This window comes from Microtus pennsylvanicus, chromosome 2 (genome assembly GCF_037038515.1).
Source record: "Microtus pennsylvanicus isolate mMicPen1 chromosome 2, mMicPen1.hap1, whole genome shotgun sequence".
In the NCBI taxonomy this organism is placed as follows: Eukaryota; Metazoa; Chordata; class Mammalia; order Rodentia; family Cricetidae; genus Microtus; species Microtus pennsylvanicus.
In genome coordinates, this window is record NC_134580.1 from 53,492,428 (window position 1) to 53,508,348 (window position 15,921).

At 39.0% G+C, this 15,921-nt stretch overlaps 1 protein-coding gene across 3 annotated transcripts in view; it reads left to right on the plus strand.

Moving 5' to 3' along the window:
- Positions 1-10,117, plus strand: part of Trps1 (transcriptional repressor GATA binding 1) — a 232,354-nt gene extending 222,237 nt beyond the window's left edge. For all 3 annotated transcript variants that reach the window (XM_075961033.1, XM_075961034.1, XM_075961032.1), the window contains 2 exons: positions 4,049-4,171; positions 7,117-10,117. In XM_075961033.1, the coding sequence (XP_075817148.1) occupies positions 4,049-4,171; positions 7,117-8,178 (1,185 nt within the window). In that variant the 3' untranslated portion in view covers positions 8,179-10,117. The remainder of the gene's footprint in view (positions 1-4,048; positions 4,172-7,116) is intronic.
- Positions 10,118-15,921: the final 5,804 nt, after the last annotated feature.

The following is a 15,921-nucleotide window of genomic DNA, read 5'->3' on the forward strand; positions in this document are numbered from 1 at the left end:
ATATGTGTCCCTTCCTTGAGTTGTTGACTATGTATGCTGGGTTCTTCTGTAGAAGTTGATAGCTGAGTTGACTCTCTGTAGGTTTGTGATTGGAGGACAAGCTCGCATCTCGGTAGCATCCTGGAAACTCAGCAGAGGCAGAAGATACACTTGGACTGAGACTACCTCTCCTGTGTGTGTCTTTAAGTTGTTAGCTTTCCTTCATTCCGAGAGAAGAGATTAGTACTAAACACATCCCTCTGGAAGGGCAGGTCGTGTAATCCACCAGCTACTATGCCTATCATTTCCTCCGCAGCACTGCCCTTACTCCAGACCTGTAATTCTCCACTCTCCAGCACAGGGTCAAAGCAGTACGTGTTATTACTATCGCTTAAGAATAGCTTGTAGGAAATGGTGAAACTTGTGATTTAAACCACACATGGACGTGTAGAACCATAAGTAATGTATGGCTATGTATAATAATGGAGAGTTTGGGCTTTGGCCTTGCCTGACCTAGGAACTCCAGCATCGACCATAAACTGGCATCACTACTACCCAGAGATAAGTGTGGAAAACAAGACTAGATAGCATATTATTTTCTTGATTTTATTTTTCAGAACATAATTGATTGTTTCTTTCACATAAATTGTGAAGAAGACATTTATTTTTTTGGAAAAAAAATCAATGTAAATATTAATGGTGAAAATAATACCAAGCAATAATATTTCCAGCACTATCCGTGGTGTCTAACATTTAAAATATTCAATGACTGTTGGAAGACATGATTTCTCTTCTTAAGAAGCTCACTGTAAAAGAAGAAAACATAAACTATCTAAATTCTAGGCATGCGGGGTAGACGTGGAATCAATTCATGGAGATTTTCCTTGGGTAGGGCAAAGCTTGTTTTCAAAGTGAGGCAGAGAGGTTTCACCTACCCTTCTTCTGTAGCAGGCTGCTTTCGGCCCCAGAATGAAGCCAGGGGATGCACACCTCAAGGAAATACCTTCCTGGGTCCAGTCATGCTTCTTCTCATCAGTGTGGTGCCTTTGAAAGAGGAGGGTTTGTGGTTACTAAACTTGCAACCTTTTCTACCTTCTCTGCCGCTTTAAGAAGTTTCAGTGCCCCCAAGATAGGGTTCTGCAAGAGTTTCCAAAGGGCTAAGTTTGTGGAGATGAGAGTTACCATTTGATGTATGAAATATTTCTCACCTCCCTCCCACTCTCCACCCAAACACAAGCAGGCTCCTATTGAATTGGAGGTGTGAACACCTAGATTTTCCACTCTGACTCAGCTTTCCGTTCTCACAATTGACTAGATATGGACAAGTGAAGAGAAGTAAAATTTGACACATAACTGGATATGGCCAGCATGTCTTGTATGCTCCATCGTGACTTTTAAGGTAATGAAAACAAAACTACAGATTTTTCTCATAAACACATAGCCACAATCAAATTCCTTTGACCAGTATCTAGCCTCACCGAGCATTGGCTGGTCATATTATTTCATCACTGCCATGTTTGAATAGCATCTGTTTTATACTATAAACACACTGATTCTTTCATCGGCATACAACTTACACTGTAAAGCAAGGGAAAGTTTCAACACTGGGAGTTTATGTAGCATTTCCCAGAGAAGCTCTTGGTAAATGACAAAAACAGGTTTAAATATTATTGCCTCGCTCTCAGTCTGACTTGGCACCTCCACAGCGTCTCGATTTTGAGTTTGAGAATTTGAAGTAGACCTGATATATTTAAAATGAGAGATGGTTTATCCTAAAGCCTTTATTGAACTGTGTGTAATGGCTAAATAAAGGTATACCTATGGAAACCAATGGCGTAATTCCAGGATTCCCCCCTCCCAATAAAGGGCAAGAGAATTTGGCATCAAATTGTGCAAGGATTGAAATGTTCACTGAAATCAGAATTACGCCCACTTTAGCATGCCGTGTCAGGCACTCAGGACATAAGAAAAGGAAAGCAAGCTGTAGTGAATCATTTCACATTCAAAACGGAGAGGCCTCGGCCATATCTGTGGGTTGATTTCCATACGAACATTCACACAGATTATGTGACTCAAGTTGGGGTTGTTGTTTTACCATCAAGTTACTTAGATCTGGGGAAAATGACCGTATGGCAAGACGAAACTGAAATGTTACCAGCGTATATCTAACCAACCTCGTTAGCTTACTTCGGATGAATAGTGTTGGGATTGTTTGAGGAGGGCAGCTTGAGAATTGCTTGTTGGTTCTTGGGAGGCAGCAGGTTCTCTGCTTCAGCAACAGACCCCAGTCGGGACACACAGACCTCCTGATTCCAGCCTTTGATGTTGCTTGCTGTTGTGGGGCTTTGGAAACTCACAATGCCTTCCTGGCTCTGTGCGTGGTTTGGGGAAGGCAGGAAAGGGGAACTGGAGATTATCTTTGGGAAAATCTAGCTTTTATTACATCACCTAAAGTGGCACAAACTGCTCCGCTAATGAAATCGTGTCCTTGGTTTAAAAGGGCAATTGTTAGCCTGACTTTTGTGCTCACTCAAAACATTCCCCCAATCTTGTTAAGTTATTGCTCTCATTTTGGATTTTTATAGCTGTGCAGCTTAGCAGCCCTCATTTCTTTAAGTTTCATTCATTTTCCTTGTATTGATGATTAATGGAGGATGTCGAATGTTAGAGTGAGCAGGCATCAGCCATTGCAAGATCATAATTAGTTTAGCTGACGAGGGCCTCTGATAGCACTTGCATCTGGATGGAAAAATTACCCTATAGGGAGCTGGCTGCTCACCAGGTCTTTTTAGTGATAGATTGGGAAACACCCGATGAATCAAATGCCCTTTCAATGCCAAGAAAGTGTTCCAGTCTCGAAGCCAAAATTATGTCTACAGAAAGCTTTCCATTTGAAATGTCTCAGAGTACAATTATAAGCATTGTATTTTTTTGGCAGGCACACCACTCCTCTACAGTATAGACTCTAGTTAAATAAATTGCCGAAATTTTATGAATCCCTGAAATTTTGACTTATGATGTTTGTAATATTTAATTTATAATAAAATTAGGCTGTAGTTAGACTTTTTCCACTCCGTATCTCGCATGCCTATTTTATCATTAAAAGCTTTGCTTCCTAGCAAAAGGGAGAACTGAGCCACGATGTGAGCCCTTTTTTATTTTTTGCAAGAGTATTCCATTTCCTATCTGTTCCTATTTATGCCTACACACAGCCTGACTTTTGTTGAAATGAGAAGTTCAGCAGAACCACTGCTTGGTCGCAGCAAAGCAACCAACAGTACTAATTAGCAACTTTTAAATATTCTGAGTTAATCTTTGAATTTGGTGATTGCGCAATTCAGACCTCTAAAATCAACACTGTATTCAACAAAGCCTCTGGGTTTCAAACTTTAAGGTCAGATTAAAGAAAGAACCAGGGACAGGACTGTGTTGTGGAACTTTATTAGACACCTCCTAAGGGTATGCCTTGGCAATCCTGTACTTCTAGGCAGCGGTATCTAAAGCGCCTCTCAGGTTTGGAGAATAGAAGGGGTTCTCTTTCTGATTTCAAAACTGCCAGGGACACACCAGAATGAGCTGTCTTAGGACTTTTGTTGTATGAATGTCATGCAAAAAGGCACGAAATCTGGCTTCGTGTAAAATGGCTTCCATGATGAATTGTTTTAACCAGCATTTGAAGGTTCAGGTAGGATATTCCAAATGATTTTAAGCATCTTGCTGTGTGCTGTCTCTTTTGCTTTTGTTTTGACACTTTTAAAAGGTATGTTTTAGGGTTGAGCATTTAGGAGCCATCATTAAAGGCATGCAACCCAAAGTTCAAAAAGTTAAAGCTGTTTCTGTGAAAAGCCTTTGGTGTTCCACACACCTCATCCATCACTGTAGGGTTAATTATAATGAAAATCAGGGGTGCCTATTAAACACAATTGAACCTGACCTCATTATGGGCAGTGTGGTTTTAGACTGTCATTGTTGCTAGTCTAAAGACAAAACTCCTGGGTTGATTTGGTCTAACTCCCCAGATCATGTGACTCACCTCTGACCTTGGATTTTTCCCCCCCTCCTGTTTCAGAGGCGAAGAGGCTCTGGTGTTTTTTGTGCCAATTGCCTGACCACAAAGACCTCTCTATGGCGAAAGAATGCAAATGGCGGATATGTGTGCAATGCATGTGGTCTCTACCAGAAACTTCACTCGGTAAGAACATGCCCAGCCCTTCAAGAGATGCTTACACCAGTGAACAGGCCTTGCCCGTGGTTGATCTGTCCTCTTCAGTGGTTTGTGCTATCTTTGCAGGGTTGTGTAGTCTAGTCATTTTGGGTGTCTATATGATTTATTATAAAAGGGGCTTAGATGCTTTGGGGAGATACATTTGAAAGAATTGTTAATGCTTATTAATCTTTGATTTAGAAGAGGAAAAAGTGTCCTGGGCAATTCACGAAACAGACAGTTGAACTAATTAATGGTTAACCAAATTGGCTGGAATTAATTGAGGTAGGAAGAGAAACCTCAAAAGTTACAAACAGATGTTAAAGAGAGAAGTAGAAGCATTCTGGAGAGTCACTTTCCAGTTGACCTTCTCCAAGAGCCATTTTGGCTGTTGGGGGGCGGGGGGCTGACCAAGCCCTGGCACAGGACATGCCACATGTATTCAGGGGGTGCTAGGCTGAGGTGTGTGATGAGGTCCTGAGTGACAGGCCCCGCAGCAGAGCAGAAGGGACGCTCTGTGTCTAGAGTCTTCAGCCAGCTTTGGCTCCTGGGTGTTATTTGAATTAATTTTATTCAGACTTTTACCTTTTTACTCTGTAATAGAATGTAAGCTGACAGAGTTCTCCATCTAAGCAGGAATTCTTAAGTTCCCGAAGTTTAGAGAGTCCGTTTGCTGACAAGGCCTGACTTTAAAGCAGCCATGTCCCACTTAGGAAGTAGAAATACTTTTCCCTGTGCCTGTGTGCGATTTACTTGGCGCTTTACCAGGGCCCTTAGTACAGGCCGGTGAAAAGATGTGAGCTGCAGGGAATACAATTTGAGACAAAACGTTTTCCCAAGTGGACACCGAAAACACTTTTTAAAGACATGCCCACTGCCAGCGATGGTGCTAATTGCGGACACTGTGAGGTCCCTCGTCATTAGCATGGGGCTGGTAGAAAGACCCGCACTACCCTTTCCATGGTGTTTTCACCCTCGACGTTTAAGCACAGCAACAAGCCTCTGTTTAATGAGCGTTGACATTAATGGTTTTAATTGAACTTTGGCCAATCAACAGGCCAAGAATTAATTAAATTGCTGCTCAGCCAAATTATGATAATTTAACCACTGTGAAATAAACCAAATTTTTCTAAAACTCATTTTAATATTCAGCTCTCCAGAGGCAAGATGGTCTCAGCTTTGAGGGTTTTCTCCCCAATTCACCATAAATGAAAAGAGAAAGAAAAGTATTTTAACACAAAAAAAAATCGAGAACAATTATAAAATTTTAAGAATTGATTCAATTCCAAGCGTCTTTGTAGTATATAGACTAAATACTGTGTATTCTTATGGTACAAACTGATGTCCTTATAAACGTGGACTTCCTCTACAACGTAAATGTTTGTGGCACATCCAGCTCAGATAGAACTTTTGTTCGAAAACTAAAAATTGAGTCACAGTAACAAGTATGTTGTTTTTCTTTCCTTCAATCTATCAAGTAACAGCAGAAATAGTCTCTCAATGTTTCTTATTTGTAACATCTTAATATCGAAAACATTCCCTTTTGTATTGAAGTTTGTATATTTTAGGAATGAGTCACAAGTTATATATTTATATATGTAGAAATTATCAGTTATATTTTGGGAAAAATCAGAACATTTGAACATTCTCCTAGGACTTAGTCTATGAATATACATTGAACTATTATCCTTCCTCATTTCAGAATTAGAGCCCTTTAATTTTTATTATAGCCTTATCTGCAAATTGTATTCGCATAATATAAACACCTGTTGAACATGTGCATGAGCACCAACCATGCAATGCCTACGCTGAATAAAGGATGTGAGCCGAGCGGAAGTCGACATTCATTTTGAGAATTATAAAACGACAGATCAGATATTTGTACCAAAGCTGCAAAGGAATGTAGATTTTCAACTCACAGCTAATGCTTCACCTGTGAACTCATAATGAATAGATAGAGGATCATCCAAACAGAAGCATATAATTAAGGCCAAATATCCCATTTGGTGATTGCTTGACTTTTTCTTTATAGTTCTGATAACAGTCTGTCTTTGATTATGTATGCTCTGATATTCATATATCTACTTTTGCAATTCTTTTATTCATATATCTACTTTTGCAATTCTTTAAAAGATGTATTAGTCCACTTAAAACATCATGGCCCTCTACCAGAGGCGGACTGAGTAGCTGAAAGCAGCAGAAACTGATTTTTCTTACAGTTGTGGAGGCTGGACCTGCCGGCTTGATTTAGAGTCTGGTGGGGGCTGTTTCCTACTTAGTGACCTTCTTTGCTGCGTCTCCATGTTCTGAGGAGAGCTCACCTCTTCTTATATTTTAGAGTCTTGTTGGACTAAGTCTACACCTTTTTGACATTTTTAAATTTTAATTTCCCCTTAAAGAGACAATTGTAGAGATGATCATATTGGATCTTCAATATAAGAACTGAGCCAGGGAAGAAGCATGGTTTAGTATCTAGTGTATAGCAATGCACCTTTTTCTTGTTTTGTTTTTTATTACTTCTCATACATGCTTCCCAAATTGCTTTTTTTGAAATATTTGTATGTCACTCAGGAGCTTGTTATGTTTTTTTTTAAAAAAAATCATTGCTTCAAGCGATTTCTTTTTCCTCACAATTTTTTTCATCAGTGGCGAAAGCCCTCAAATCTGCTGAATCTAAAAAAGCTACATCCTCGCAATTTGTGTTTTCTGTTCCCTACTCTGCTCCTTCAAAGATGGACATTATTTAGTGAGGTTAAAACAAGTACATTTTGGTGACTTCCTCTGATCCTGTTTGGAGTAAAAAGAAGAGAATGAGTGAACCCATAGCATAAAAGCTTTGAACTTAAGCGTGCTTTATACTTGGGAAGAATTTTAAATGCACCGAATGTATTTTTCAATGTTTCTCTTTTATGTATTGTGTGTACTCCCTACAGACGCCCAGGCCTCTCAACATCATTAAACAGAACAACGGCGAGCAGATCATTAGAAGACGGACGAGAAAGCGCCTTAACCCAGAGGCCCTGCAGGCTGAGCAGCTCAACAAGCAGCAGAGGGGAAGTGGGGAGGAGCAGGTCAATGGAAGCCCCTTAGAGAGGAGGTCTGAAGATCACTTAAACGAAAGCCACCAGAGAGAGATTCCACTTCCAAGTCTAAGCAAATACGAAGCCCAGGGTTCATTGACTAAAAGCCATTCTGCTCAGCAGCCAGTCCTGGTCAGCCAAACCCTGGATATTCACAAAAGGATGCAGCCTTTGCACATTCAGATCAAGAGTCCTCAGGAAAGTACTGGAGATCCAGGAAACAGTTCGTCTGTGTCTGAAGGGAAAGGAAGTTCTGAGAGAGGCAGTCCCATAGAGAAATACATGAGACCCGCGAAACACCCCAACTATTCTCCGCCAGGCAGCCCTATTGAAAAGTACCAGTACCCACTTTTTGGACTTCCTTTTGTACATAATGACTTCCAGAGTGAAGCTGATTGGCTGCGGTTCTGGAGTAAATATAAGCTCTCCGTTCCTGGGAATCCACACTACTTGAGTCACGTGCCTGGCTTACCAAATCCTTGCCAAAACTATGTGCCTTATCCCACTTTCAATCTGCCTCCTCATTTTTCAGCTGTTGGATCAGACAATGACATTCCTCTTGATTTGGCGATCAAGCATTCCAGACCTGGGCCAACTGCAAATGGTGCCTCCAAGGAGAAAACAAAGGCGCCACCAAATGTAAAAAGTGAAGGTCCCTTGAATGTAGTTAAAACAGAGAAAGTTGACAAAAGCACTCAAGATGAACTTTCGACAAAATGTGTGCACTGTGGCATTGTCTTTCTGGATGAAGTGATGTACGCTTTGCATATGAGTTGCCATGGTGACAGTGGACCTTTCCAGTGCAGCATATGCCAGCATCTTTGCACGGACAAATATGACTTCACAACACATATCCAGAGAGGCCTGCATAGGAACAATGCACAAGCGGAAAAAAATGGAAAACCTAAAGAGTAAAACCTTAGCACTTAGCACAATTAAATAGAAATAGGTTTTCTTGATGGGAATTCAATAGCTTGTAATGTCTTATGAAGACCTATTAAAAACACTTCATAGAGCCTGCCTTATCCAACATGAAATTCCCTCTTTTTTTAATATTTCTTTCTTTTGATGAGTAGGTTACCAAGATTTTAAAATGAAACATATGGTCAGTGAGAAAGATTGGAAAATGATAAACATAATTTTTAAAAAGAAAAAAAAAGCTAGTAAGTCAAAAATATCTTGCCTAACGTATACTGGGGAATCTCTTTACGAAAGCCCATCAAATTATATCTAATTTGTTGGTAAAGATACAAATATTCTTTAGAATTTTAAAGCATTTACATACTATCGTATGAAAGCAGTATTAGGCTGGCTACTGGCCCATTCATTCAAAAGTCTGTAAAAAGGCTGCCTAAATTTAAAGACATCATGAAATCCCAGACAGATGAGGAGAAAAATGCATCTCCAGGGCAATGGAAAGAAAATAGTATCCTCTCAAATTAGTCTCCTCTCATTGGCCATGTTTCAGATTTACACCTCGAAATGTGAACTGTGGTTAGGCTTGTTGAGAGAGCAGTACGAATCGTGACAGTTGGTGGCACAATGTTTTTTTGGCCAGCCCTGCCTGTACATACACATACACACCCCTCTTTGATATTTTTTTGTCCTTTAGATGTTCCAGTACTTGGTAGTCATTTTGTTTGCAGTTTAGACTCATTTTGTCCAAATATATCCATTCTTAAAAACAATGTCCTCAATGCTTATGTAGTAATTTTATTTTAGCCACGTATTTCTTTCTTGTTTATGATGAACTGCTTTGGATTTTTTTTAAGCCTCCTGTTGGTCACTAATCTCACTTGGCACATTGTAACTAAAGGAATCCCTCTCACTTCGAAAGACTAGATGAATAGAAATGTCAGACCATGGGTTGAATTTGTTCAGAACACATGGTATTTCTCTACAAGGTAACCTGCTGTATTTATTTATTTTCTTTTGGTTAAATATAATTTCCAAACTTTGTAGTCAGGCAGCATGCAAGGTTACGTTACCACAGACTGACAGTTGGTGTATGTACCAATCAATCCCTTCATTAGATTTATACAGGTTTAGTTAAGTAGCATTAAATAGGATTCTTAGAAGTATGTCTTCATAGTACTTTTAATACTTAAGGCTTTGTAAAAAAAAAATTAAAAAAAGAAACAAACTATCCATGAAGGGAGAGCTCCTCAGCATAACTGCTCAGGGAAATAGGGCTAAATAATTGAACATTAAATAATTGGTTTAAGGTGCTGTTAGTCGAGCCTCAATGCTTGCTACAAGGATGTATGTACAAGGACTGACTTTAATAATTTGCATTATATCGTCCCAACCAGTAGTTTCTTTTTTGCCACGGAGATGTAGAAGATATTACAAGCTACTGGATGCACTGTCAGATTAACTTATTTCATTAAAGAAGTTGGGAGAACAAATAGGAAAAAAACTTATTTTTCTAGTAAATATTAATGTATTACATTTCAAATAATGGTGCCTGACATATTGAATAATTATTTTCTACAGTGTACGTATGCAACAAAGATATTCCATCATGCATTAGAGTCAGTTCTGGCTCTGCCTAGCTGTTTACATTTGCAAATGTAGCAAACCAGGTTATGAAGCAAACTATTTCTATTGCAGTAGGTATCTTTAGTGTGTGTGTATGTGTGTGTGTGTGTGTGTGCCCACGCGTGTGTGCGTGTGTGTGCATTCAAGTTGGAAACGGTAACATGAAACAAAGGAAGTTCTCAGTGTGGAAAACAAGAAGGAAATGAAAATATTTTTATGCCTACTTAGGATACAAGGGTAGCACTATTCATTCCAAGTACTTTTTTTTTTAATTTTAAGCTCTTAACTCCCCTTGTTATGCTTAAGATGATAAACATATATCCTCTTTTTATTGCTTTGTCTATGTTTCAGACGAAACATTTTGGAGATCATTTTGAGAAGTGTTGCTGGAATCTGCAGCACCGATGTTTTTTATTGCATTCTATAGCCGCATTTGCACTCCATTTTTCCATTAATTCGCAGTGGCTTCGTGTTGTTCTGTTTCGTCGGGTTTTACTTCTCTCTCACAATGCGGGAGTCTCATTGCTTAGAGTTGAATGGCAGGTAGAGCTAACCAGTCCATGACTGTTGGAGTGGATGAAGTTAAAATTTCCTTTCTGATGTTGTATTCTCATCTTCATTCTTGCATTTTTTTTGGTTTGTTTTCATGTTTAAAAAAAAGAAAAAAAAGGAAAAAAAAGAAGATGGCGAGAAAGAGAATCAGGACTAAGCCCTCTGCTCTGGTTTCACTTTTAAAGGATTCTATTCTGATCTCACCTGTCTGTGGCATAGCTCTAATATTCACAAGAACTACAATAAAGAGGTGGAGTGAGGAGCTTTGACGTTCAACTGACTTGATATCATTTCTCTTCTTTGGGAGTTTTGGCGGATGCATCTCAGAATAGAGTGGCCTATCTGAGAGGTGACAGAGATCTAAAAAGGAGATTTCCCAAACAACAATATTTAATTTCCTTAGGAAAAAGAATATTAAAATGCACTGTACCAATCCTCAAGGCTCATTATATGTGGAGTGGCCAAATCAGCAACATACCAGAAATTTGGTCAACTTGGGCAATATTGCACATGACATCTTTGATATCTTTATGCAATCTCTTCAGCGTGGTAGACAAAAGTCGACTTTTCATTGTTGGCATGTATGCCTTTGGTGTTCATTCCATTATTTTTTTTTCCTCAGTCAGACTTAGTAGCAATGACTAGCATCGGAAATACATATCACTGTGCTTGGAATATTTATGGTCAGTCTACTTTCAGTAGATGGTTTTTGAATAGCATCGGTATGTTAGATCTTATTCCGTATTCCTTTATTTTTAAATATTTTGTTTTCATGTTTGTTTATGTTATGCATATTTTGGTAGAGAAAAGCTGGGGCTTAAAAAAGATGGAAGTTTATAATAACACTAAAATACTCCTTATTTTTTGATGACCTAAAGTTTTGAGTCCATGTCTCTAAGTGTATTAGAAAAATGGCTTTTATTTTTAAAAGCATTTGAATTGTTTTGTCTTAAATTGTGAAGGATTTTAAGTGAGCTATTTAGGTACTTAACCTTTTTTGAAGGACTTTCAAGATGATGTTGGAACTCTTTTCTCTTGGAGAAGTCTTCACGGATGTACCATCTAAAGCAGTATGCATTTCACACCTGCGGTTCTTTTCGAATCATTTGTTGATTCTAAATTGATCTTTGGCTCCCACATTGGGCCAGAGCCAATTCATGCACACTCTTCCTTTTCTTACCTTTCTCTCATCTTCACCCACCCCTACGAAAGTACTGTTGTTTGGGATATAAAAACCAGAAAGAGCCAGCCCACCTCGGAAGATTTTCGAATGAGAGAGACACTACATGCCTCTCAGTACACAAGAAAGGGATGGAGCTCACACGTTAACATACCCTCTCTGTTGTTCAAATGGCAACGAGTTGCCCAGTTCTCTCTACACGTCATATTGAGATGGTTTTTTTTTTGTTTTGTTTTGTTTTGTTTTGTTAAATCCACTTTTAAGATAGTGATGTTCTGTTCTAAACTGTTCTCTTTTAGTAAAGATAGATTTTGGAAACAAGCATGGGGATTCTATCCTAAGGTTGTAGTGAGAAGAAGGAAGCAGCGATTATCTTCAAGAGCTTTTTGTGGCAGCCTGTGGGAGCACATCCTGTTTGTGATTGCACGTGTGCATACGATCTGTTATGATTTAATGCAAATACAGCTCCAAAAACATTGAAATGTATATATATACATATATATTTTAAATGCCTGGGGAAGTGTTTTTCTTAATAAATGGAAGATGATCCATATTGATATCAAAATAATTCTTACCCTCTTGCCATGTGGCTGCAAACATCACAAAGTGACCTGTCATAAGACTCATATACTTCCTGCCTACTTAGTTAGCAAATAGTAACACCTTTCTAGAAAGTGGAGACATCTGCCTTCTGGAGGTAGAACCATGGATTGACTCTGCTGGTGGTTTGGTGGCCGTGCTGTCTCTGGGCCATATGCCAGCCTCTTGCCCATAGTTGAGATGGATTATACTACCTGCCTTTGGGATGAGGATCACGGCAAAAATAATACCACATGGCATTTTTGGTTAGCTGGTAGGTGAAGACTTGCTGACTTCGTTAGACAAGGAGAGCTGAGGAACTGTAGAACCCTGGATATGAAATGAAATATACTAATCAAAGGGAGGTACTGTTAGTTGGACCAGGCCACTGGGTATCAACTAAGAGTGATTAGAAACAGGCCTATGGAAAGCAGCGTTCTCACAGATTTGGCCGAGGGCAAGAGACACTAGCTTCTCTGTAGAGTGCTGACTTTGGTTGTCAGTTGCTGGTACATGGTGTTCTCATGTGGTTCAGATCACAGTGCCGCAGTTTCTAAAGCGTTTCCACTTATTCATAGTCAATGGACCCTCTGGAGGATGCTAGGGCAGAAATTTGCCAAGGCAGGGATGAAGACAATGTGAAAATCAGCAGTAATCCACAGATGGAAATGGAGAAAGTATGCTCATATGTTCTCTTGAAAAACATGTTTCTTTTGAAAGAGAAATTAGTGTGGGAAGCTTACACTGTCCCGCACCAGAGCAAAGCGAGAGTGACTGCCATAAAAAGAGTGTTTAACCTTCCTCAGACCCACAAGTCCCAAAACTGGATCCTGGTTTTACCCCGTTATTTCTTCAATACAATGACTGCGAAATATCACTCTTTCTTTCTGTGCCTCAGGTTCCTCAGCTGTAAAATGGAAAAGTATATTAATAATAATAATATTAATATTAAAAATAATAATGGTAATGTAGTACTTGTTTGTAAAGCACTTTGAGATCCTTGGTTGGAGGGCACCACAGGCGTGTCAAGTATTATTATGTGGCCAAGGGGGTTCTTTAAAGCTCTGGTTCCCGAGGGCCAAGAAAGTTTGGCATCATTTTTATTAAAGATGAGCTGTAAATATCTTAACTAAGCAGCCTATAGTGTTGGCTATGAAGAGGCAAGGCTATAACAAGGCTGATAAGACCATAGTTTCTTAATGGCTACCAATAAGGCACGTGTCACAATAACAAATGCTGAATTCCTTAGGATGTAATATTTGACAACATGATTGATCTGGGGGTGGGTTGGGGATGGAAAACATCTCAAAATGCCAATGTAAAACTAACAGCAATATTCACCAGCAGAAAATGTCTTTCATATGGAATGGTTTCATGTTGATAAGAAAAAATATTCAATTTGTAGTCCTGATTTGAACATCAGACTGTGGGATATAGTAGTTCTGTTCTTACAACACATGGAATTTTTTCATTTTATTTCATTTTGTTTTCATAGTGCATGTTCATTTCTACTCACGACATGTTCTTGGTGTATTTCTTATGCAAACAATCTTCAGGCAGCAAAGATGTCTGTTACATCTAAACTTGAATAATAAAGTTTTACCACCAGTTATCTTTGACGGCTTTGGTATGGTTTATATGAATTTACTTTCATCTGTGTAGCAATAGGAGCTACAGAACATTGTAACACATAGATGGGCTCTGAACCTAAATGATGACACTGAAACCAGGTCACCATTAAAAAAATATTGTGAGATCTATTAAATTGGTTTCTCTCAACTTGTTTTTTTTCTTTAACCAATCTATTATAGATAGATTTTTATGCTAAAAAATTATGCTAGATTTTTAGAAAGATTAATGATACTTTTTGTTTATTTCAAAGAATTATTGAGTAATAGGCTTTGAGTGTTGAGTATTGATCTGCCAATAATTATCTTTCAGTTCCTACGTACTCCTCTTAAAGAAATATAACTTTTATCCTACTCAGTACGTCCATGTGCATGTGATGGGAAGATTCTGATAAATATCTCAAAATTAAATTAATACTTTAAAAACGTTGTTTGCTTATAGTAGCATTCTTCAGAGAAGATTCCCCAAAGGGCAATTTTGAAAGAGGAGAGGCAGGTGAAATCCAGATAAGGGAAGGATGTGGCAAGACTCACCAAGTTTTTTAACCATAAAGAAAGTCACTGCGAAGTGGGTCCTAAAATAAATAGCTAACTGACTGCAGCGGGAGATGAGTTTCAGAGTAATTAGTATCTGCGTTCCTTGTGCAATCTTCATTGCTCATCTTGGTGGACTCAAATTAAGGAACAAACCTTTCATGCAGTTTTTTTTTTCCTTCTCCTTCATTCTCTCCCTGGTCTTTTGTTTTGGAAACAACAGGAGAGTCTCTCTGAGGGGCTTTCCTGAGGGTTAACAGTCTGGTTCACAGCTGGCTGTAGGAAGTGTTCTCTAGATAAGTGCAGGAACTGCACCTAATGCCATTTCTTCTCCTTATAAGGAACTTGATTCTTCCTTTAGGGAACACTCTTCAGATAAAGTTGCAAGCGCTGGGTTCTCACCAGGATGGTTGGAATCCTGAAGAGAAATCTGTAGCCCTCTGCTCGTCACCATTGTTTGAATATAGAGAAGTAGCAGAGTCCGTACTGTCTTCCACCTCAGTCACCCCTAGTTTCCAGTCACCATGGAGGTGGGGTGGGGTTAGAAGGAGCAAAGAAGGAATAAGACTCCTGTGATAAAGGCAGTGGCAGAGTGGGACCAGGAATGGGGAGTGCCTTTCTGGGGATAAAGGAACTCTTTTTCCTGACTTTAACATTGCCAAGGAAGCGTGCTAACTTGAGTTCCCAGATTTTCAATATTCAAGAAAAATCGGACAAAGGAAATTTTACATGAAAACTCCTAATTTGTTTAAATGTCAGTAGCAATTTTTTTCTCTTATACTTGAAGCCAAACTAAACACATGCTTGGAATACATTCCATCTGTAGGTTGCCAGAGTGGGATTTCTGGAGCCTGAACCACAGTGAACTCTGATAACTGGCAGGGATGAAGTTGGAGAAAGAGTGGAGTTCGCTGTGGCTCTCATCCTAGGTTATGTCCCAGGTGCCAGTGAATCAGAAGCTCCATCAGGAAACTCAGAAAGACCTGCAAGCAACTACCCAATCCATCCCCTAGACTGGATGATGGGGAAAAAATGCACAGAAGACAAATAAGTCCTGGCTCTTGAGGACTTATTCTGCAGACCTCTTTGTATTTTGTTCTCCATCTTTTTGTCTACCTGTCTGTGTTTAACACAGTGATATGAATTCATTTCCATTATCATTTACAGAAGTGTCAAAAGTAGACAAACAAGTCATGCCCAGAGATGCCTAATGTGTCCTCATACCCTTTCCCAGTCAAATTTTAGAATGAAAGGCACAAGAGTGGTAAAACAAAACCTTACACCAGAATGGGATATTTTATGTTATAATTTATCACATAAGTAATTAAAAGTGGTTGATTTCTAAACAAAACTACTTGCTGTGAAACCTGATTTACTGTTTTGCCAGTGTTTAATTGGGATATCTACACTTAAAGATCATCATCAATAAATGGTATAGCGTTTCAGTGGAATACATTGCATGAAACAGCTGGTTCTCCCTATCCTGTTCTTCAGATAATAAAGCACAGGCTACAGTATGTTATAAAAACAAAAATGTAATAGAAGCTCCCAAAATTATTTTTTTGCTTAGAAGGCTTGATATAAAAACCACTGAAGATGTAAGTCAAAAAACGATACCACACCAGTTTAGAATTATGATTAACA